Below are 21,084 nucleotides of genomic sequence, written 5' to 3'. Positions count from 1 at the left end.
AAAAGGACTCGGGGTTCTCTCTCGTCATTGAAGTTTCTCTCTCCCTCCCTCTCCCTTCCGCTCTGAAATCAGTAACAATATGTATTTTTAAAATATTCTCTCAATGTCTGTGGGTCAGAAACCCAGGTGTGGTTGTGCAGCCTCATCTGAATGCTCAACTCGGGGGAGGTCCACGCCCAAGCTCACTCACTGGATTGTTGACCCCCGTCCCCCACCCCCCCTCCCCCCCACCCCCCACCCCTGCCTCATCAAAGGCTCTTCACTGAGCTGCCTCACAGCATGGCAGCTGGCTCGCGCCCTGAGTGAGTGAGCTCAGCTGGAGCCAGGAAGAACACGCGTGGCAGAAGCCACGTGCTTTTTATAACTGAATCTCCAAAATGGCAGCCCATCACTTCTGCTGAATTCTAGCAGAAGCGAGTCACTAAGTCCAGCCCACGCTGGTGACAGGGTAATACGTGAGGACAAGAATGGCAAGATGTAGGGGTCTCTAAGAGCATCTGGAGGCCGCCTCCCGAGGAGGCGTGCACGGGATTATCCTCAGCCCAGTAAGGATGAGCAGGAAGCTAGAAGGTGCCTGGGCCCCCACAGCATTGTTGCATAGCTACCCCGATTATGGCCTGATTATGGCCTGCATCCCTCTGGGAAAACAGCTCAAAATAAGACACAGCCCACACCCAGGATGTCTCTCTCACATGATGTTTCTCTCTCTCTCTTCCCCTCCCTTACACTCTCTCTTTAAAAAATCAATGGAAATAAGTATCCTGAGGTGAGAATTGAAAAAAAAATTTTTTTAAAGACTAATAACATCAAATATTAGTGAGAGGGAGTATAAAACGGTGTAATCATTTTGGGAAAATGAAATATACACATAGCCTATGACTCAGGTTCTCCAATTATAGGTGTTTATCCAAGAGAAATGTAAATATATGTCCACCAAAAGACTCTGCAAGAATATTCATAACAGCTTTATTCATAAAAAGGCTACGTAGGATCACTGTAAAATTCAAGTATTTTATATGTTTGAACATTTTCATCAGTTAGAGAAAACAAAACCTACTTACTTAAACAACTGTTCATTTGTTTTTTAATTACTTGCTGTCAATTTTCTACAAAGTGGATGAAACTGGCCCTTGCATTTATTTATTCGTTGAACAAACATTAATGGTGTCTACTACGTACTAGACCAAGTATGTCAAATTCAAAGGCTAACACAGGCCAAATAAACAAGGTTTAAGTTTATGTGGGCTGCAAAAGAACAAAAGCTTCAATTTTCATAGAAAAATAGGTTTATTTCAATAGAGACATGTTGAATACAAAGGGCTGAAATAAATGAGTCATCGTTAATAGAACATTTTAATAAAAATTAATATTTTTCTTGAACATTAACTTACCAGACAATGAATAACTGCACAAATTAATAAGCATAATGCAAATAAACCTATTTTTCTTGTTCTTCAAAAGTGAAATATTTCCCGTTGCGCACACCAAACAAGTCAGTCCAAGACTAATGACATGGCAATCAGCTGCTAAAAAATTTGCTGCTGCCCTAACCGGTTTGGCTCAGTGGATAGAGTGTCGGCCTGCAGACTAAAAGGTCCCAGGTTCGATTCCGGTCAAGGGCATGTACCTGGGTTACAGGCACATCCCCAGTAGGAGGTGTGCAGGAGGCAGCTGATTCTAACTCTCTATCCCTCTCCCTTCCTCTCTGTAAAAAATCAGTAAAATTTAAAAAAAAAATTCGCTGCTAGTATTAGTGGAGAGAAATGGCACGGGAATGGTAAGGGAAATGAATGCAACACAATGACAGTAATCAGTCATTATCAAAAGTTGTAGCTCGTTATTAATTATGTATAACAGGATATTGTAAAAATTAACTTACAAAATTTTTATTAAAGCGTTTCTTACAGACCGTTATATTGGCTGGGCCGCAAAAATATTCATTGTGGGCTGCATGTAGCCCGCAGGCCGCGAGTCTGACATGCTTGTACTAGACCTGTGCCCTTGACGGGTATGATCATATAAGCAAAAACAGTCCCTGCTGTTGTGAACCTTATAATCTTGCAGAAAAGACAGACAGACACACATTATCTCACAAATAAATATATTCTGACCATGATCACATTATGCAGGAACAATACTGGGATTCTTAGGCCATCGTCAAGGGGACCTGACCTGGGGTGGGGGCAGGGCAACCAGGGAAGACTTCCTGGAGGAAAAGTGCATGATGGGTAGAGTTACTAAGGTGAAGAGGAACAGCAAACATTCAGACAGAAAGCACACCAGGAGCAAAGCAGCTGAGGTCAAAGGAGGGGAAGGAGGCTGACGCACTCGGCACCTGGGTTTCTGCTCGGCTGACTCCTAAGCATCTTTCACACACACACACACACACACACACACACGCCTGCGCTCCCTGGGTTGCGCCACACCCCTCCCGGGAAGAAGCCGCAGTCCTCGGGAGCAGCAGTAGCTTTGGCTCCTGAGTGCCTTTCCGGCTCCGGGCTCTGCCGGGATTAGGAAATGATCAGGGTGAACCATATGCAATTGCCTTTTTGTAGGTCAAAATGACAATGTTATATTTTTTGAGAAAAACAACAGCTTCATTCAACCAAAATATACACTAATAGTATGAGCTGCTTTCTCCAAGTGATAAACTTCCCCCAATATTAAATGACATACTACATTTATAAAATCCAGTCTTGTTACAAGACGTTCACTTCCTTCAATTCCTGCTTCTCAAGCAGAGAATGTTCTGTGTCTTAGTTACAAATGACAAAGGAGGGGGAATCTGTGTTAAAAGGCCAGGTGAGTCTGATGGACGCGCTAAATTCCTTTGCCCGATTCAGTTGCCTCCCCAAGGCGGTCTGTGATGTCTGCAGTCCGCTGCTGTCCCGGCAGGACAGGTCCACGCCTGCGGACCAGCGCAGAACGCTGCGGCGCGACTGGGTCCGTGAGCCCACTGCTGGGCAATGCGGCTCGTTCACGCAGGGAAAGCAGTCCGGGCGAACATGGTGCTGAAACACCCTGTGCGCACACACGCGCACACACACACACACACACACACACACACACACACACACACCCAGTTACCAGATCCTCTCTCTTTTGGTAGAAGGAAGGTTTTAACACGTTGGGGAACTTCATCAACATCCAGCCATTGCCCAGATCCCTTTCCACTTCATTTCTGTCACTTAGGACGCTCTCATAAGGTCTCTGCTCTTCCACATCTTAAGGGTGAGCGTCTCTCCAAACACCTGATCAGCCATCAGCGGCTGTCACCCACCTGTCCAACCTTTTCACCTTTCCCATGGCAGCCAGGTGGCGAGAAATGGTTGTGGCAGAAACGCCTAGGTCTGCGGCGAGGCCCCGGACGGCGCTCTTGGGGTTCGCCTCCACCATGGCTCGCAGCTCGTCTTCATTTAGGACCGACCTGGGTCTCCCGCGAGGCTCATTCTTCAGACTCAGGTCCCCAGAACGGAACTTCTCAAACCACCAGCGGATGGTCCTTTCGTTCACGGAGCCTTCTCCGAAGACGGAGGCGATGTTTCTGCTGGCCGTGGCGGCGCTGTGTCCGAGTTTAAACTCGTATAAGAAGAGTATTCGCAGATCTTTCAGAGACATGGCATTGCTCACTTCTGTGGAGAAAATAAACAATAAAAGCTCAGCCATCAGAGACGACTGCAGAGCACGCCATCACCGTGAACCCGAAACAACACAAGGGAACAGGCCTGACCCCTCCCTGTGATGCCGCGGCCGGGAGAGCAGCGCTCTCAGTCAGGGGGAAGCGTGGATCACAGTTTCTATCAGGTGGAGGTTACATTTCAGCCTTTTCGTTTTCCCACAGGAACCCAACTGCCAGTAATTGTATAAGCATCTACCATCGAAAACATTATTTTGAACTAAAATAGGAGTTGTGCTTGGAGATCCAGGAACTCAACGCCTTCTGTTTTTTTCAGTGCCACGGAATTAGGGTCGCAGATCAGTCTGGTGCTTGGGACACACCCTCCAGGACGGGCTGATGGATGCCTGTTGCTATGCTCCGGCAGCGTTTCAGGTCCTCCTCTTCCCTGTGCAGATGGTCTGAATGGCCGCCACTGCCCGGCCTCTTATCCTCTCTCAGCCTCCCTAATTCACTGCTGTTGGCTTCATACTTAGTTTTGGTGTAGACGAGTAAAAATAATACACTTTAGGGACGTGAAAGAACCGTTTGCCTAAGTTTGCACCCCACCCCGGCAGTCGGGCCTTTAACGTGTTTTAAATGGCACTATAGTCCATTGCCCAGTGCAATGTTTAAAACACAGCCATAACACTCCTTTCCTAAACTCACCAAAGGTTTTGTTTTTTTTTAAATAAAATAAAAAAAGGAAGAGAGATTCAGCAGAATTCCATTCCTCTTTCAACAGCTTTAATCCCAGACCCTTGTACATACACATCCCTTCACAGCAACTTTCCTGCCTTTTTCTCCCCCTCTGCTTCCAGGACGGTGAAGTTCCCTTGCTTAAATTCTAAGTTACCCTATTTCAAATAAGTCAATCATCTTCCATTACCAGAGCAGAAAAAATGTGACCTCAACCATAATATACTGATACCAAAAAACAAAAAATACATCTTGCAACTACAAGATATTAGGAAAGTGAGTAGCTTTATTTTAATTCCTAATATGCTGAAAGCCATTTACCCTGTTCCTAAATGGCATAGAAATTAAGAAAGGTTTCCTGTCGATATAGATTTAATTAATGCAAGAAGCGGCCTCTTCTACTTCAAACAATCATGCTGGTTAAGACACAATCAAAAACAAAACTTGTTTTAATACAGAGCTAAATCCAAAAGCAAAAGATTTTCCCAAATGCATAACGGGGGGTGGGGGAGGGAACCTCAAAGCCACTGTGATGAGGGGACACAGGAATACAATTCATACCTCAGAACTGCATACAAATAATAGAACAATCTAAAACACACACATTTTCAGGCAAGTTACAATAAGACATCTGCCTTAGCCGGTTTGGCTCAGTGGACAGAGCATCAGCCTACAGTCTAAAGGATCCCGGGTTCGATTCTCGTCAAGGGCACATGCCTGGGTTGCGGGCTCCATCCCCAGTGTGGGGCGTGTAGCCGGTCAATGATTTTCTTGCATCATTGATGTTTCTCTCTCTCCCCCTCCTCTCTGAAATCAATAAAAATATATTTTTAAAAAATAAGACATTCTAAAACATGCCTTAAAAATTCAGAGAGAAAACAGAGATTCCATTAGGCAAAAACAGGTCATTGTAAAAGCAGGAACCCCACATTAGTTACTTGCCCTGGCTCCTTGGTCTCCTCCCATCCTGGGCACAGGGCCTCCTCTTCCCTGATCTTTCACGACCGTGACTCTTCTGCAGAATACCGACTGGTTGGTTCTTTTGTCTTTTGTCAAATGTATCTCATTGAATTTGGTTGATGTTTCTTTCTTTCGTTTTTCTTCTTATTATTTTTTAGCTGATGTTTTCTAATGATTGGACTCAGGTTCTGCATTTTTGGCAAAGAGTGCACAAAACCGTAGCCCTTTCGGTCCATATCACAGGCTTCGTGGTGTCAGTGTTTCATTATTGTGCTGTTCACCGTGGTCCCTGATTAAGGTAAATTCTGGCAGCTTTCACCCCTGGAAAGTTCTTATCTTTCCTTTTGTGGTTAATGGAGATCTTGGGGGAATGCTTTGATTTTATAAAAAAAATTTTATTTCTCCTCAAATTTTCACTCACCTACTTTACCATCCATTGGTCGATCTTGACTGCAACCATAATTACTGTTTAGCTAGTGCTGGTTTTCTATTACCCGCAATCTTTCCAGTTATTAACTGAAATTCTACTGTAAAGAATTGTTCCAGCCCAGACCGGTGGGGCTCAGCTGGTTGTGCACCGTCCCATGTCCCGAAAGGCTGTCAGTTCAATTCCTGGTCAGGGCACATGCCCGGGCTGCAGGCTCCATCCCCAGTGGAGAGAGTACAGGAGGCAACCAATCGATGCTTCCCTCTCTCTCTTTCCGTCTCCCTTCCTCTTTCTCTAAAAATCAATAAAGAATATAAAAAAAAAAAGAATTGTCCCATATGTAATAGTGTCAACAATTTTTAAACGGGGAGGAAGGAGGAGAGAGAGAGACATTGATTGGCTGCCCTGACTGGGAGTAAAACCAGGGACCACAGAGTACACGGGACGATGCTCAGTTGAGCTGCACCAGCCAGGGATCGATAGACTTCTAATATTATAACTTCAGCAGCAGAAAAAAAAAAGTTAACTAACAAAAATTAATTTTTAATCTATATAACAAAAACCATAAAAGCTGAAAAGATGGTAAACTTGCAATTACCTGTAAAAGGTGATGATTTATCTGACTGTTTTACTTTTAGGAGTTTTCTATTAATAAATATATAACCACAGGGACAAGATTTACATGCAACAGGAACCTGGAGGGGAAAAAAGAGAAAATATATATTACATTTTACTATTTATTAGACTTCTCAAGTGTTTCTGTGGTCTCTTCAACTAAACAATAAGTAACTTGAAGGAAGAAATCACATTTATATTTAAATTCTACCTCCTCATCTGAATTGAGATAAGAGTCACATCTAGCCCTAGCCAGTTTGGCTCAGTGGATAGCACACTGGCCTGTGGACTGAAGGGTCCCAGGTTCAATTCCAGTGAAGGGCACATACTTCGGTTGCAGGCTCCAGCCCTGGTAGGGGCCCATGCAGGAGGCATCCACTTGGTGTGTCTCTCTCACATGGATGTTTCTCTCTCTCTGTCTCTCCTCTCCTTTCCACTCTCTCTAAAAATCAATGGAAAAATATCCTCGAGTGAGGATTAACAACAAAAAATCACATCTATTCTCCTCATCCTCTACAGTTCCATGAATATAGCAAATGTTTAATAATGCTGAATGTGAAGGGCAAAAATAATTTCCTAAAATGTCAGTGTCAGAATAGTTACAAAATGGATTAGTCTAGAAGAAAGGAACTGGTTTAGGAAATTATTACATAATCCCAGGACGAGAGGCTATTGGCCTGCTCTCCTATGCTGGCAGGGGGAATGTATTTTTTTTTAAGTATACATTTAACAAACATTTCAAAGGAAGAAAAGAGTAAGACTTGGATACAAAATAATTACTGATGATAAAACAGAACTGAAAATTAGTCTAAAAGTTGGAACAGGAGGGGGAAGAGGGCCAGACACTAACAAGTTGAAAGAAAAAAATAAAAAGAAACACCACTGTGGGATGACAGAAACACACACACACGCACACACACACACGTGCACACACGTGCACACGCACACACACACACTCTATTAAAAACATATAACCACAGTTATCCTACATAATAAAAGGCTAATATGCAAATTGACCGAACAGTGGAACCAGGGGTCACTATGATGTGCACTGACCACCAGGGGGCAGACGCTCAACACAGGAGCTGCCCCCTGGGGGTCAGTGCGCTCAGCCAGAAGCCAGGCTCACAGCTGGCAAGCGCAACGGCGGCAGCACTAAGGATGTCCGAGGTGAGAGGGCACAGGGGGCTGGGCTGAGGAACCCCCCCCACCGCAACCCCCAGTGCACAAATTTCATGCACTGGGCCTCTACTATATACATATCTGCCCCTGGTTCCTGGCAGCTCCTACAAGCCTTGCAATCTCATAAGAGTACTAGGAGCATCTTCTGTCCAATGTGTGTTCTTTGATCCCAATTCCTGATGCGAAGTCCCTAAATCCCTTGGCATTTCCTGGGTGACGCAATGTCTCTCACCTTTCACGACAAAACACTGCACAATGAGAAACAGAAGGGAACTTCCTCCCCATGATAAAATGAACTTATGAAAGGCCCACAACTAACATCATACTCAGGAGGAAGGATTGAAACCTTTCTTCCCTATACCAGGAACAAGACACCCATATCTGCTTCTGCTGCTTCTATTCAACACTGTAATGGAAAGCCAGAGAAAGCAGGCAAGAAAAAGAAGTTAAAGGCATACACATTGAAAAAGTGAAGTAAATCTATTTCCATTCACAGGTCACATGACCGTATATATAAAAGAAATCCTAAATAAACACACACACAATATTAGGGCTAATGAAGGAATGCAGCAATGTTGCAGGATAGAAGACAAACAAAAATCAGTGTTATTTCTATACACTAGCAATAAACAATCCAAAAAATGGAATTAAGAAAATGAGTCTATGTATACGACCATCAAAAAAGTAAAATAATTAGGAATAAACTTAACCAAAAAGATGCATGACTTGTACCCTGAAACCTAAAAATCACTGCTGAAAAATCAGAGACCTAAATTAATGGAAAGACAGCAATGTTCGTGAATTGGAGGACTCAATAGTGTTCATCGTTCCCAGGTCCGTCTACACAGATCCAACGCAAAACTTATCAACAGCCCAATGGCCTTTCCCCCGCCCCACCCTGGACATGGAAAAGCTAATTCAAAAATTCCCATGGATCTGAAAAGCCAAAACAGTCTTAAAACAGAAAAAACGAAGGTGAAGACTCACATTTCCTGAGTTCACAACTCACTACAAAGGCACAGCAATCCACGCGCCGAGCACTTGGAGGGAGCGTGAAAGTCCCCACTTTGACGCACAACAAACTGAAACGTCAGCAACTCTTCTCGGCTCCGTGAGAGAAGTGGGGTGCCCGCGCAAACCAGGGCCCCTCCCATTGGACAGACGGGTGAAGACAGAGACTCTCAACTTACCAAAGCGGAAATTCACAGGGTCAGGCAGGAAAAACTCAACTGTAAGGGCGGACACACTGCTGGAGGCTCCGTGTGGACAAGTCTGAGAGTTCAAACTCCAGCGAGACCCAGTCCCAGGACGTCCCCACACTTCTGCGAGTTTTCCCTCCAGGAGTTCAACTGGGTTCCCACAGTGAGTCTCCGGGGAAACCTCCCGCCTCTGCAGGGAGGGGAAGCAACCTCTTGGACACACACCAGACAGCTGGCGAGGGCAGCGGAGAGGGCACAGAACCCGCCAGGCCAGCGTGGCGCAGCTCATTGAGCTCCCGCCCAGGCACCCAGAGGTCAACCCTTCGATCTGGTGAGGGCACACGCCCAGGTTTTGGGCTTGAGCCCCAGCAGGGGGCGTGCAGGAGGCAGCCAATCAATGATTCTCATCATGGATGTTTCTCCCTCTTCCTCTCCCTTTCTCTCTGAAAACAATAAAAATATTTTTTTTTAAATTTTTTAAAAGAGGCAGCCGATTGATGATTCTCTCTCATAGATGTTTCTATCGCCTTCTCCCTTCCTCTCTCTAAAATCAATAAAGCCCTGGCCGGTTTAGCTCAGTGGATAGAGCGTGGGCCTGCGGGCTGAAGGGGGCGCGCAGGAGGCAGCCAATCCATGATTCTCTCATGATCATCATTGATGTTTCTCTCTCCCTCTCCCTTCCAAACTGAAATCAATAAAAATCTTTTTAAAAAGCATATTGAAAACAAAAAAATTAACAGAACTCCTCCAAAGACCCAAGAAGGAGCTGGTTACCCCGCTCCTAGCGCTCCGGCCCCGCCGGCCTGCAGGGTGGAGAGGCACCCGTGTTCCCAGGAGGCGTGGTGGTGGCAGGACCCCGGCCGCACCCCCGCTGGTGACCAGCCTGGCGTCGGCGTCCCCAACCACAGCAAACCCGTTCCCTACACACCCGGACGCCGGCCTGCCGGTGAGCTGGACACAGGACCTCCCCGGCCACCGGCGCTCTCGCCACCGCGAGCCCCGTTATGTCTCCACCGGCGCCGTGGGAGGAGGCCCTGCAGCGCTGAGCATCCCGGGACCCAAGGGCGCGGCGGGGACAGTCGGGTCCCGGGTCCGATGGGAACAAAGCCACCCTCCAGGCGGCCACACGCGCGTTCCCGTCGGGACACAGGGGCTGATGGGCACAGACCCGCCGCTGTCACCGGAACCGCCGGGCGACCGGGGACCAGCCCACGCCCCTTCCGCGCCGCCGGCCGCAGGACGGACCCTCGCCCGCCGGCCGCCGCCCACCTGGAGGTCGCACTCGGGGCACGATTTGGTGGCCATCTTCACTTTCTTGGCTCGACTCGCAGACATGGTCCTCTCCGGCGGCGGCGGCGGCGGCGACTGGGGCTCTTCCCTTCGCACCTCGGCGGCCAGACCGCCGCCCGCCGGGTCCGGCTGCCCAGACTGAGGCACTGCCGGATGCGCGCGCGCATGCGCGAGGCTGGGCGGAGCCTGCTGCTGGGGGCGGGGCCCGACGTGCGAGGGGGCGGGGCGGTGCAGCGTGCGCTGGCTCGTGGACCGCGCTCCCACCAACCCACGCGAAGGGCGGACCCTCCAGCGAGACAATGACCACGTCTTCTCTCGGGTCTGCAACGACGTGGGGGCGTGGCTAGGGCGGAACCTGGCAGTGACGGGCGTCGGGCTCCACCAGTGAGTGCACAGGATGCAGATTGTGCTGGGCACGCCTTCCCCGGGAGGGAAAACGGAGAGGATGGGTGGGAGGTAAACGGTCCAGCACGGGTCCTGGCGTTTAGCTGACTTCAGCAACTTAGCAAGTCTAATCATGGGGGAGTTGGAGGAGACACCTGATTAACGCCCTGGACCCAGAGTCGGGGGTTGAAAATCCATTCCTTCATTTAATAAATAATTGCCTAAGGCCCACCGTCGGGCCAGTTTGAGTAAAATGCCCCCCAAGGAGCGCAGTCTAGCCATTTAGACCAGTGCTGCTTCCTCTCCGCGATGCAGGACCTGCTTCAAATCCATTAGGCATAGATCTCACTAAATGAGGGTAAAGAGCAATTCCTCATAAATGACGTGACAAAACATATATACAAATGCAAGTTCATTTTTTAAAATATGGAAGTCGACATAAAGTCACATTTCAACAAACAACAGGAACAAACATAAGAGAGAACATACTTTAGGAAACGGTACACTTTGCTCAGAGAAAATTTGCCCATTAGCGTTCATGACAGGCAATGGCTGTTACACTGGTAACTGGTTGTCCTATTGTAACTAAAACATGGGTGTGAGTGATATTTCTATTCTGCACACTAAGTGCCTGTAAGCACACTTTGAATAAATACAATGTGTATAAATATGTAAAGCTTTCAATGTTACAAGTGAGATTGTTCCTTCATTGGTCATTTATCTGACCTCGGTTGGAATGATAAAAGCATTACTCGCAGAGGAAAACTTATGTCTAAACTATTTCTAAGTTCTAAGCTATGGAGAAAAATTTAATAAGAATTTATTGGAGCCCTGGCCGGTTTGGCTCAGTGGATAGAGCATTGGCCTGTGGACCAAAGGCTCCTGGGTTCAATTCCAATCAAGGACAGGCACTGCCCTGGCCTGGGCCCTGGTCGGAGCTGTGTGCAGGAGGCAACCAATCGATGTGTTGCTCTCACATGGATGTTTCTCTGTCTTTCCCTCTCTCTCTCTTTCTCTGTAAAAAAAAAAAAAAAAAAAAAGAGTTTATTGGAGCCAAGTTTTTGAGGACACACCCAGAAGTAAGATCTCAGGAGACTGAGAAAATGCTCCAGAGAATGGCATTTCTGCGTTGTGAATCAGAAGGGAAAACGTAAAGAAGACACATGGCGCCCATTGGTGGTAGGTTAAGGAGGCGGGAGAAAACCAAGTGGGGAAATCTTCAGGATTGGATCACATGTAGAGAAACGCGTATTTCTTTCACATGGGTGGTAAGGATAATGAATAGTTAACATTACAGTACATAGAGGTGGCATGATGAGGGGAACAAGGTAACAGTGAGGGGTTCTATGGTCTCGTATTCTGGTGGTCCTGTGCCCTGGTGCCCGTGGCTGTACCTTCGAGGAGTCTGGAAAAGAAAAGTACTTGGACATTTCAAACGTGTGTTCTCTTAGATGCACGAGAACAATGGACAGGGAGCCCTGGCCAAGTAGCTCAGCAGATTAGAGCTTTGTCCAGATAGGCCAGGGTTGGGGGTGCAATCCCTGGTCAGGGCACCTAGGACAATCCACCAATGAATGCATAAGTAAGTGGAACAACAAATCACATTTCTCTCTCCTTCCCTCTCTCTCTCTCTAAAATCAACAAATTAAAACACACACACAGACACTGGGCAGGGTTTTCTTAAGGTAAAGACTGACCCTTGTAAGGGAGCTATAGGCCTGAGCTGTAGGCCGGGGTCAGGGCTACCCACATCACCTGCCCAGTTAGGAGTCTGGGGTCACACCAGCCTGTGTGGTTGGCCACTGAGCTTGGTGGACCTGCCACGGGGGATCGTTTTGGTGATAACGATGTTCTTTACGATGGGAGTGAATCAACAAGTCCACTCCACACTCGAGGAGGAGGGCATGGAGGCGCACCTCCTGCAGGGAGGTGTCTGGAAGAATCTGTGGGCATCTTTCAAAACCACCCCCCTGGCTGATGGCGGGAGGCCTCCGTCAGCTCCTCCCCACGGGGCCTCTCCATAGGACGGCTCGGGTGGCCTGATGACATGGCAGCCGGCCTTCCACAGAGGAGTGATCCGAGAGGAAACAAGAAAGAATCCGCAGTGTCTCTGATGGCCTGACTTCATCTCTGTACACCCATCTCTGCAGTATCCTATTGGTCACCCAGGTCAGCTTCATTCCGCGTGGAAGGGACTCTATCAGGGCCCGTACCCCGGGGAAGCAGGGACCCCGGGGGTCATCCCGACCGCTGGCCGCCACAGGTACCCACAGGAAGCAGTGGCTCATTCTGTCAGGGCATGCTGGGGAGGGCTCCCCAAGGACAGTGACAGGGACAGGGGCTGTGGGGGTCCCACAGACGCTGAGAGAATTGAGCAGGATCAGCGAGGTCAGAAGACAAAAGGAAAGAAAGACGAGGACGGGTGTGGAGGAGCCCGCTCTCCGCCCGCCTCGGATGCTGCTTCTGCCTTCCTGCAGGATCTTTCCCTCGGCGGCGGGTGCCAGGCTCACAGTGAGCAATTAGGCCGGGCAGGCGTCCCTAATGGCGGGTATTATGTACTCGGGGAGCCGGGGTGGCTGTTCAACGCCGCTGTTCCATCTCCCTGTCATTAGGACGTGGGCTTCCTCAGGGACCGAGCACTGCCGTGTAGCAGCCCCGCCTCCCCTCCATCATGTTAATATTCAGAACATCAAGTCTCCACTGCGAGCCCTTTAAACGTGTACATTTTTAAAAATATATTTTATTGATTTTTTTACAGAGAGGAAGGGAGAGGGATAGAGAGTTAGAAACATCGATGAGAGAGAAACATCGATCAGCTGCCTCCTGCACACCTCCCACCGGGGATGTGCCCGCAACCCAGGTACATGCCCTTGACCGGAATCGAACCCGGGACCCTTCAGTCCGCAGAGGCGAGGCTCTGGCCGCTGAGCCACACCGGTCAGGGCTAAACGTGTACATTTTGGGTGGGAGGAGAGGGGAAGAGCAGCAGGGAGCTCAGCCAATCTCGGTTCATTCCCGGCCAGGGCACATGCCCAGATCGCGGGCTTGGTGCCCAGTAGGCGTGCGGGAGGCAGCTGATCCATATTCTCATCATTGATGTTTTTCTCTCTCTCTCCCTCTCCCTTTCGCTCTGAAATCAATAAAATATATCTTAAAAAAATAATAATGAAGTAGGGATGATATCGAAAGTCCGACATGGAGGTTTTTCCTGCTGTGAAGGCAGAGGCAATGGCCTCCTCCCTCTGACAGGCACACAGAAGGCCTCCAGCTGGAAGCAGCCGTAAACAACTTGCAAAAGGAGACAGCTGGCACTAGATGGCAGCTGTGACACGTCGGTGCCCTGGCTCACCGGCCATTGCCTGTGCCAGCCTGCCTGGCCCTGCGGTTCAGGTTTCACAGTCCAGCAAAGCCAGCTCTCCTGCCAGGTGCCCACTCCCAAATCAGGGCAGCGCCCCCCCCCCCCAATTCCTCCACACGGAACCTGGGGCCCGGGTCCTCCCTGCCCTGCCAGGGCCACGAATGCTCTGTGTGTACCTCCCTGTCCTGGCCCATCCCCGGGGTGTCTGTTGCTAGGCAGCCGTGCACACCCAAGGGTCTGGGTCCCTGGGGACGAGGCTGCAGAGTCTGAGGCTTAGGAGGAATGTCAGTGTGTTGGGGCTGCCCCTCGCCCTTGCTAAATGACCAACTTCCACAATGGCTATTTTTTTTTTTTTTTTTTTTTTTTTTGTGGAAAAACAAGCAAGAATGTATTGACCACAGCAAAAATAAACTTAGGTAGTGACATAAGCCCATAGGAGAAGCAACTGGAGAGCCCAGGCCAGGCTGCTCTGGATCACTGGGAAGTCAGAGAATAGGGGGCCTTGGAGACGGATTCGGGGGGTGAGCCTGGGACAAGCTGCTGTTGCCCATTGCTCCCCTCGTTGTAAGTCTCATGGGGTCCCTTAGAGGATGGGGATACGTGCCTGTGGGGGGATGGGAGGGGAAGAGAAGGGCACAGGCGTACTCTCTGGAAAGAGAAGGCCCACACTGGCTTTAACTGGTGTCCTCCCTGCCTTTGGATTTAGCAAGTGAGTGACATGAGTTAAAACCATTGTCTTAATAAAGGCACTTTTAGTTGTAAGTAACCAAAGCCCTGTGACAATGAGCTTAAGCCAAATAGAAAGATGGGAGAATTGTTCAGTCAATAGCTTTAAGGGCCATAGGTAGTATGTACATTTAGGCACAATTATACCCCTATGGGCTTCAGGCATGGCTGGATCCAGGTGCTGGAGGGAAATCATGAGGCATCGATCTGTGTCCATCCATCTCTTCCCTTCTCTCTTGAGCACAAAGTCCTAAGTGCTGAACGAGATCCACGTCTTTCTTCATAGTCTTGGGAGTCTTTCTTTGAGGCTCCCAGACTTGACTTGAGTCCAAATTCATGCCTAGACTGAGGAGTCCTAGGAGATGGCTACCCAGTTTGGCTAGATGCAGGCAAGGTCAGGATGAGTACGAGGGAGGCTTGGCTCCCCAAGAAAAACCACCAGGTACTGTCACCTGAAGAAGGGACCCAGGACGAGCCAAGTCAGCAGATGCCCCCTTCCCCCGCCCCCCCCCTCCACACACACACACACACACACACTCACCTGTGTCCTGCCTGAAGCACACCCAGCATGACACCCAGGCGCCCGGCCTTGGAGGGAGAGGCTGTTCCATGACTCAGCCGCCCCCTGGCCCAGGAGCTGGCCCCATGGGGCAGAGGTTGCTTTCTGGAAGCCCTGCTCTCAGGCGTCCTGATCGTGCCTGACATTCACTCAGACATGAATCAGCACCTTCCGGGGCCTCCTGGACGAGCGGGGTGCTACTTCCTGGAACGGGTCGCTGTCCTGACCAGGTCAGGCACGTGAAGGAATTGCCTAGACCTGGTGGCACTCACGTACCCGCCCCCTGACGATTCCCCCACCGTTTACCCCATAGACTTCTTTGGCCCCTGCCAAGCGGCCTGGGGATCCATTTCATCTTGCTCTTGCCCAAGACATGCCTAGGAGGCGAGCTTCCCTTATTACACCCTGTTAGTCACCGGCTGGCGTGGCCAGGCTGGGTCTGCGGAGGTGCGATGTCAGTCCCGGGCTTACCCCTGGGGCTGCGTGTCCCCACGCTACCAGGTCACAGTGCCGCTCACCCAGCCGCTGGGCTCCACCACCGCCTCCTAACATCCTCTTCTTCAAAGCCTGCGTCAGTTCAAGATTGCACAGCAAGCCTGGAGGTGTGGCTTAGTGGTTAAGCTTTGACCCAGGAACCAGGAGGTCACAGGTCTATTCCCGGTCAGGGCACATGTCCGGGTTTCGGGCCGCATCCCCAGTGTGGGGCGAGCAGGAGGCAGCCGATCCATGATTCTCTCTCATCATTGATGTTTCTCTCTTCTCCCTTCCTCTCTGAAATCAATAAAGATATATGTATTGAAAAAATAAAAAAAAAGATTGCATAGTAACATGTGTGATTATTAAACTAGTGCGTATCTTTCTCCCGGTGTCCCACAAGAAGTTTTAAAACATGTGATACCTGACCATTTAGCCAGGGGCACTGACCTCTTTCCCCCTTGGATTGTCAAATTAAAAAATAACAAAAAAATAAATAAATAAAATGAAATTAAAAATGACAACAGCCAACACAGTCATAGCCGTCCGGTGTGAATGAATCAAAGTTGTGCCTATTGTTGTTGCCAGATCGGCAAAAACGTAATATATTTTTGGAGTGCCGCAGAATTTTAGAAACTCACTCCTGTGCCACGAGATGAAAAGGGTTGAAAATCAGCTGCTCTGGCAGATAATCTTCCAAGAGACAAGATCTGGGTGTCCCTAGAGCCTCGGACGGTGACTGGTCGGTACATAGGAGGTGCTCAGTAAGCATGTGTCCACTCATCCGTTTGCCACTCATCCCTTAGACTTGGGACGGTAAGTCCAAGCAGATATGGCCCCTGCCTGGCTCCCGCCCTGGGGGGACAGGCTGGGCGGCAACCACCGCTGGCCAACGGCAACGCTTTTTCCGAGCACAGCGCTGGGAAGCCCGGGAGAAACAGCTGAGTCACAGGATCCAGAAGAGCATCTCTGAGGACGTGATGTTGGCCAAAGTTCAAAACATTGAGAAGACAGAAGCCAGGTGAAGGAGAAGGAGGAGGAGGAGGAGGAGGAGGAGGAGGAGGAGGAGGAGGAGGAGGGGGAAGAGGCCTCACAAACAGGGTGGAAAGCAAGGGAATGCAGTGCAGCCTATGTGTTGGGGCAGGGGCGGGGGCCTGATGGCCGAGTCCCTTGACGTTAACCCCCAGAACAGGGGTCACCATGCAGGAACGGGGGCTTTGGGTTAAGCCACTGCCTTTCTTTAAAAGAAAGAGCCTGGCTGGTGTTGCTCAGTGGTTGGGCATGGACCTGTGAAGCAGGAGGTCAGGGTTCAATTGCTGGTCAGGGCACATGACTGGGCTGTGGGCGCCATCCCCAGAGTGGGGCGTGCAGGAGGCAGCCGATCAGTGATTGATGTTCCTCTCATCATGGATGCTTCTATCTCTCTCTCCCTCTCCCTTCCTCTCTGAAATTAATAAAAATATATTTAAAAAAGAAGAAAAGAAAGAAAGGAAGGAAGGAAGGAAGGAAGGAAGGAAGGAAAGGGGGTGGTGTCAAAGGGAGAATGTATGTTTTGGACAAAGCACTAGTTTAAAAGGCTGGGGACCAGCTGTCAGATTCCATCAGCACCTGGCAGGGCGGCTGCCACACAGTAGGGCCTATAGTAAACGTGCGAATGCCTGGGGGAACGTCATTGCAATCAATGGGTTTTTCTTTTCTTTTATTTGAGGGAGAGAGAGAAGCATCGATGCCTTGTTCCACTTACTGATGCATTCATTGGTTGACTCTTGTCTGTGCCCTGACCGCGGGTGGAACCCACAAGCTTGTGTATTGGGACATACCCTGCCAACTGACTGCCCAACTGAGCTACAGGCCGGGGCGCGACAGGTTTTTGTTAAAACAGAGAATGAAGCCAGCCAGGGGTAGGCCTCCCAGGGAGCCCACGCAGACTCCCAAAGCCACACAAAAGAACTGAAGGGCGAAGGAAATTACATTAAAACGGGCAGGTTTATGTAACCCTGTCTGTGCAGCATAACATGCGCCGGGCCCCACAGGCCATTGGCTGCAGGCGCTGCCACTGTTACTCAGAGAGCGGGCGAGGGCCCGTGGATGCCAGGCCGAGACAGGGCCGCGGGAATTCAACACTCAGCTCCAGGCTCCGGCGAGTCACCCTGTTTGCGACCTGAGATTTATGAAGACAGCGCTACGCATTAGAAAGAAAGTTCAATCCGGGTCCCTCCCACCGCCCCTCCCCAGCCCCTGGCTGTGCGGAGCCGCTGTAAATGACTCATCGAGAAATCGGGGTGCGTCACAGGCTGGCGGTGAAGTCCTGAATCAGAGGCTAAAGTTCTAGGACAGAGTCTGTGAATCAGATCTCACTAAGGGTGGCGGTCCTCCGTGCCACTCAGCAGGGAGGGCCTCACCCCAGAGATCCTCAATGGGAGCCACACCCCGGCACCGAGATACCCAGGCCTGGGAGCGCCTCTCACTCCACGTGACCAGGGGTGAGCTGATTCTCAGCCGCAGGCAAAGGAGCCCTTCATTTGGCCCGGCCGGCGGGGCTCAGCGGGTGAGCATCACCGATGACCCAAGAGGTCACGGTTCATTCCCCGTCACAGGCCCGGGGTTGGGGCTCGATGCCCAGTGGGGGGCGTGCAGGAGGCAGCCATTCTCTCTCATCATGGATGTTTCTATCTCTCCCTCTCCCTCTCCCTTCCTCTCTGAAATGAACACAATTATTAGTATTTTTTAAAAGCAGCCCTTTGTCCAATACGCTGACTGTGGGCCCCGCGCCCCAGCCTCTGCTCAGGACCTCGCCTTTCAGGAACGGCAGAGACGCACCTCGGCCTTGCCCACACCAGGCACCGTGTTTTGTGCACATCGAATCAATCTGCTGTCACAACAACCTTATGGGGGTGCTACCATCCCCCACTTTTCAGATGAGGAAGCAAGGCCCGCAGGAGGCCGGATCGTAAAAAGCTAGGAAGAGGCCTTGACAAGCGGAATGGGGAAACGAGGCCCAGGGCTGACAAACTGCAGAGCAATTTACAGCAGACGCAGAAGGTCAGCTTCCTGGAAGTAACAGCCGTATTCCAGGACTCGAGCCCGAAACCCGGGCATGTGGGTTGTCAGGGCCAGGGACTGACCCAGCGGCCTCTCGGGACGACGCCCAACCCACTGAACCACACCAGCCAGGGCCCACGCTGGTTAATGTGCAAGAGGCTGGACGTGCTCCCTCAGCAGGGAAGGGGTCACGAGCCGGGCGGCGGTGGGAGCCGGGGCGAAGTCAGCCCGGCCAGGGAGGACTTCAGCCTCTTCTATGCTCATCTCAGAAAGGAGCACATTTGTAAATTATTCACATAGCTAACAATGAACTTTAAAACAGTGAGGGCTCAATGGCAAGTCGTGCGACTGCATTACCTTAGCTGGGGGTGAGCGCTCCTGTTTAGGGAGCCGGGGAGCCCGCAAAGGACAGGTTCCAGGAAACGCCGAGTGGGCGCCTGGCGAGTTTCTGCCTCTCGGGATGGAATTCACAAAGGGGGTCGTTCGCTTCTTGGGACCCAGCTTCTCCCCCCCCCCCCCCCCCCCCCCGGAGGCTCAGGTGCGGGGCCTGGGCCCGGCCCTGGGAACAAATGTGACCCTTCGCTTCCTGAGCTCTCCCGGCTCTTTCCTTCCCTAACAGTCTGGCCAGACACCCAAGGTGATGTTTTTATTGGTTTTGACCAGTGATTCTCAACCTTCTGGCCCTTTAAATACAGTTATTCATGCTGTGACCCAACCATAAAATTATTTTTGTTGCTACTTCATCACTGTCATGTTGCTACTGTTACGAATCGTCATGTAAATATCTGATATTTACGGTCTTAGGCGACCCCTGTGAAAGGGTCGTTCGACTGCCAAAGGGGTTGCGACCCACAGGTTGAGAACCGCTGGTTTTAAACAGAGAGGAAGTGGGGGGAGAGAGAAACATGGATGTGAGAGAGAAGCATCCATTGGTTGCCTCCCGTATGCACCCTGACGGGGATTGAACCCACAAACTGGGTGTGAGCCCACACCAGGAATCGAACCCGTCACCGTTTGGTGTATGGAAGACAACGCTCCAACCACTGAGCAACCCGGCCAGGGCAAGACCAAACTTCTTACCTTCAGGACCCCAACCTGCCTGTCCCAACACTGCTCACCTCTGACCTGCCCCTCCCTCTCTGTCTGCCCCGCAGGCACCCTACCGCCTTCCCTGAGCTCCTCAGACCCCAGGCCTTCAGTGCTCCCTGGCCTGGGGTGCTGTCTGCCTCACCACTGAGCGAGATGGAGGCTGGGTCTGCAAGCTGGACCCTAGGGAACCAGTCCTGTGGGAGGAGGTGGGAGGAAGCAGGATGGGGCGGGGGCAGAACCTGAGGCGGGCCTGCCTGAGCCCGGCCAGCCTTCTGGGAAGCCTTGGGGCAAAGACTGCACTAACAGGTCCTGAGTCTTTTCGTTTTAAAGTTGGGGCTTTGCTGAAACCGGTTTGGCTCAGTGGGTAGAGCGTCGGCCTGCGGACTGAAAGGTCCCAGGTTCGATTCCGGTCAAGGGCATGTACCTGGGTTGTGGGCACATCCCCAGTAGGAGAAGTGCAGGAGGCAGCTGATCGATGTTTCTAACTCTCTGTCTCTCTCCCTTCCTCTCTGTAAAAAATCAATAAAATATATTAAAAAATAAATAAAGCGGGGGGCTTTATTTTATTTACTTATTTTTTAATCCTTGCCCGAGGATATTTTTCCATTGATTTTTAGAGAGAGGGGAGGGGAGGGGAAGAGACAGAGAGAGAAACACATCAACTGGTAGCAGTAGAGCTATGTGCCCTTGATGGGAATCGAACCTGAGACTCTTGAGTCCACAGGCTGACGCTCTAGCCACTGAGCAACTGACTAGGCCAAGTCCCAAGTCTCACTCAGCACTGAGCAGACTTCTCCAGCTCGGGCATGATGGCGACCTCAGGCAGGGTGGCCCCGTGCAGGGGAGGTGGCACTGGCCGGCGGAGGCTGAATGCCGACTGCACCACCCTGGATGGAGACAAGCTCTCCCCTGACTGGGGAGGGCACAGGCCCTGATGTGCTGCTGCCCACATCCACTGCCAGGCCTCAGGGCAGCCTCACCGCTGACACTTCCTAAGGGAAACCTTTGCTCAGACTCTGGGCTCTGAGCTGCCGTGAAACTCCGTTCCCCTCCTCCCAGCAGTTATCACAGGAATGACCGGTCACGGGTGCGATTATCTAATTGATACCTGTTGGCCCTAAGAAACTCTGCCCGCTGTGCAGGGAGGGGCCGTCTTCCTGACTCACCGCAGCCCCTAAACAGCCCAGTGGCAGTGTGTTCCGGAGCGCGGAGCACAGTCCTGCTAACATGGGACTCTCTGAGCTGCAGGAGCCTGGGGAGCTGGCTGTGTGTTTGAGGCTCATTCCATTCCCCGGGAGGAAACTCAGGATCCTTCCGATCAGGTGTCATCTTTCCTATTTAGGAGCCTCACCCGGCCGGGCCAGCCGGTGTGGCTTTGTGGTTGAGCGTTGGCCTCTGAACCAGGAGGTCACAGTTTGATTCCCT

General features: G+C 50.7%; 1 protein-coding gene and 1 long non-coding RNA gene across 2 annotated transcripts; both read right to left on the bottom strand.

The window, feature by feature from the left end:
- Positions 1 to 2,087: 2,087 nt before the first annotated feature.
- LOC118674536 (histone-lysine N-methyltransferase SETMAR-like) lies at positions 2,088 to 10,166 on the bottom strand. The gene is made up of 3 exons (XM_036346441.1): positions 10,007 to 10,166; positions 6,340 to 6,436; positions 2,088 to 3,632 (listed from the first exon to the last, which is right to left on the bottom strand). Exons 1-3 carry the CDS (start codon positions 10,070 to 10,072, stop codon positions 3,256 to 3,258), a joined length of 540 nt encoding a protein of 179 aa, XP_036202334.1. The 5' UTR covers positions 10,073 to 10,166; the 3' UTR covers positions 2,088 to 3,255.
- Positions 10,167 to 14,501: 4,335 nt separating this feature from the next.
- LOC118674869 lies at positions 14,502 to 16,864 on the bottom strand. The gene is made up of 2 exons (XR_004973730.1): positions 15,037 to 16,864; positions 14,502 to 14,947 (listed from the first exon to the last, which is right to left on the bottom strand). It is a non-coding gene; the product is annotated as an uncharacterized LOC118674869 (long non-coding RNA).
- Positions 16,865 to 21,084: the final 4,220 nt, after the last annotated feature.

Source organism: Myotis myotis, unplaced genomic scaffold, assembly GCF_014108235.1.
Source record: "Myotis myotis isolate mMyoMyo1 unplaced genomic scaffold, mMyoMyo1.p scaffold_m19_p_19, whole genome shotgun sequence".
Lineage (NCBI taxonomy): Eukaryota > Metazoa > Chordata > Mammalia > Chiroptera > Vespertilionidae > Myotis > Myotis myotis.
Note: the sequence above shows the minus strand (reverse complement) of the source record. Positions and strands in the feature narration are given on the sequence as shown.

Bases quoted from the DNA above. Each gene is read 5' to 3' on its own strand.
- LOC118674536 (XM_036346441.1), bottom strand. From the start codon at position 10,072: ATGTCTGCGAGTCGAGCCAAGAAAGTGAAGATGGCCACCAAATCGTGC. The intron at 6,437-10,006 runs GTGGGCGGCGGC...TTTCCCCTCCAG, and splicing joins GCCCCGAGTGCGACCTCCAG to GTTCCTGTTGCATGTAAATC. The intron at 3,633-6,339 runs GTAATTGCAAGT...TTTTCTCCACAG, and splicing joins TAAATCATCACCTTTTACAG to AAGTGAGCAATGCCATGTCT.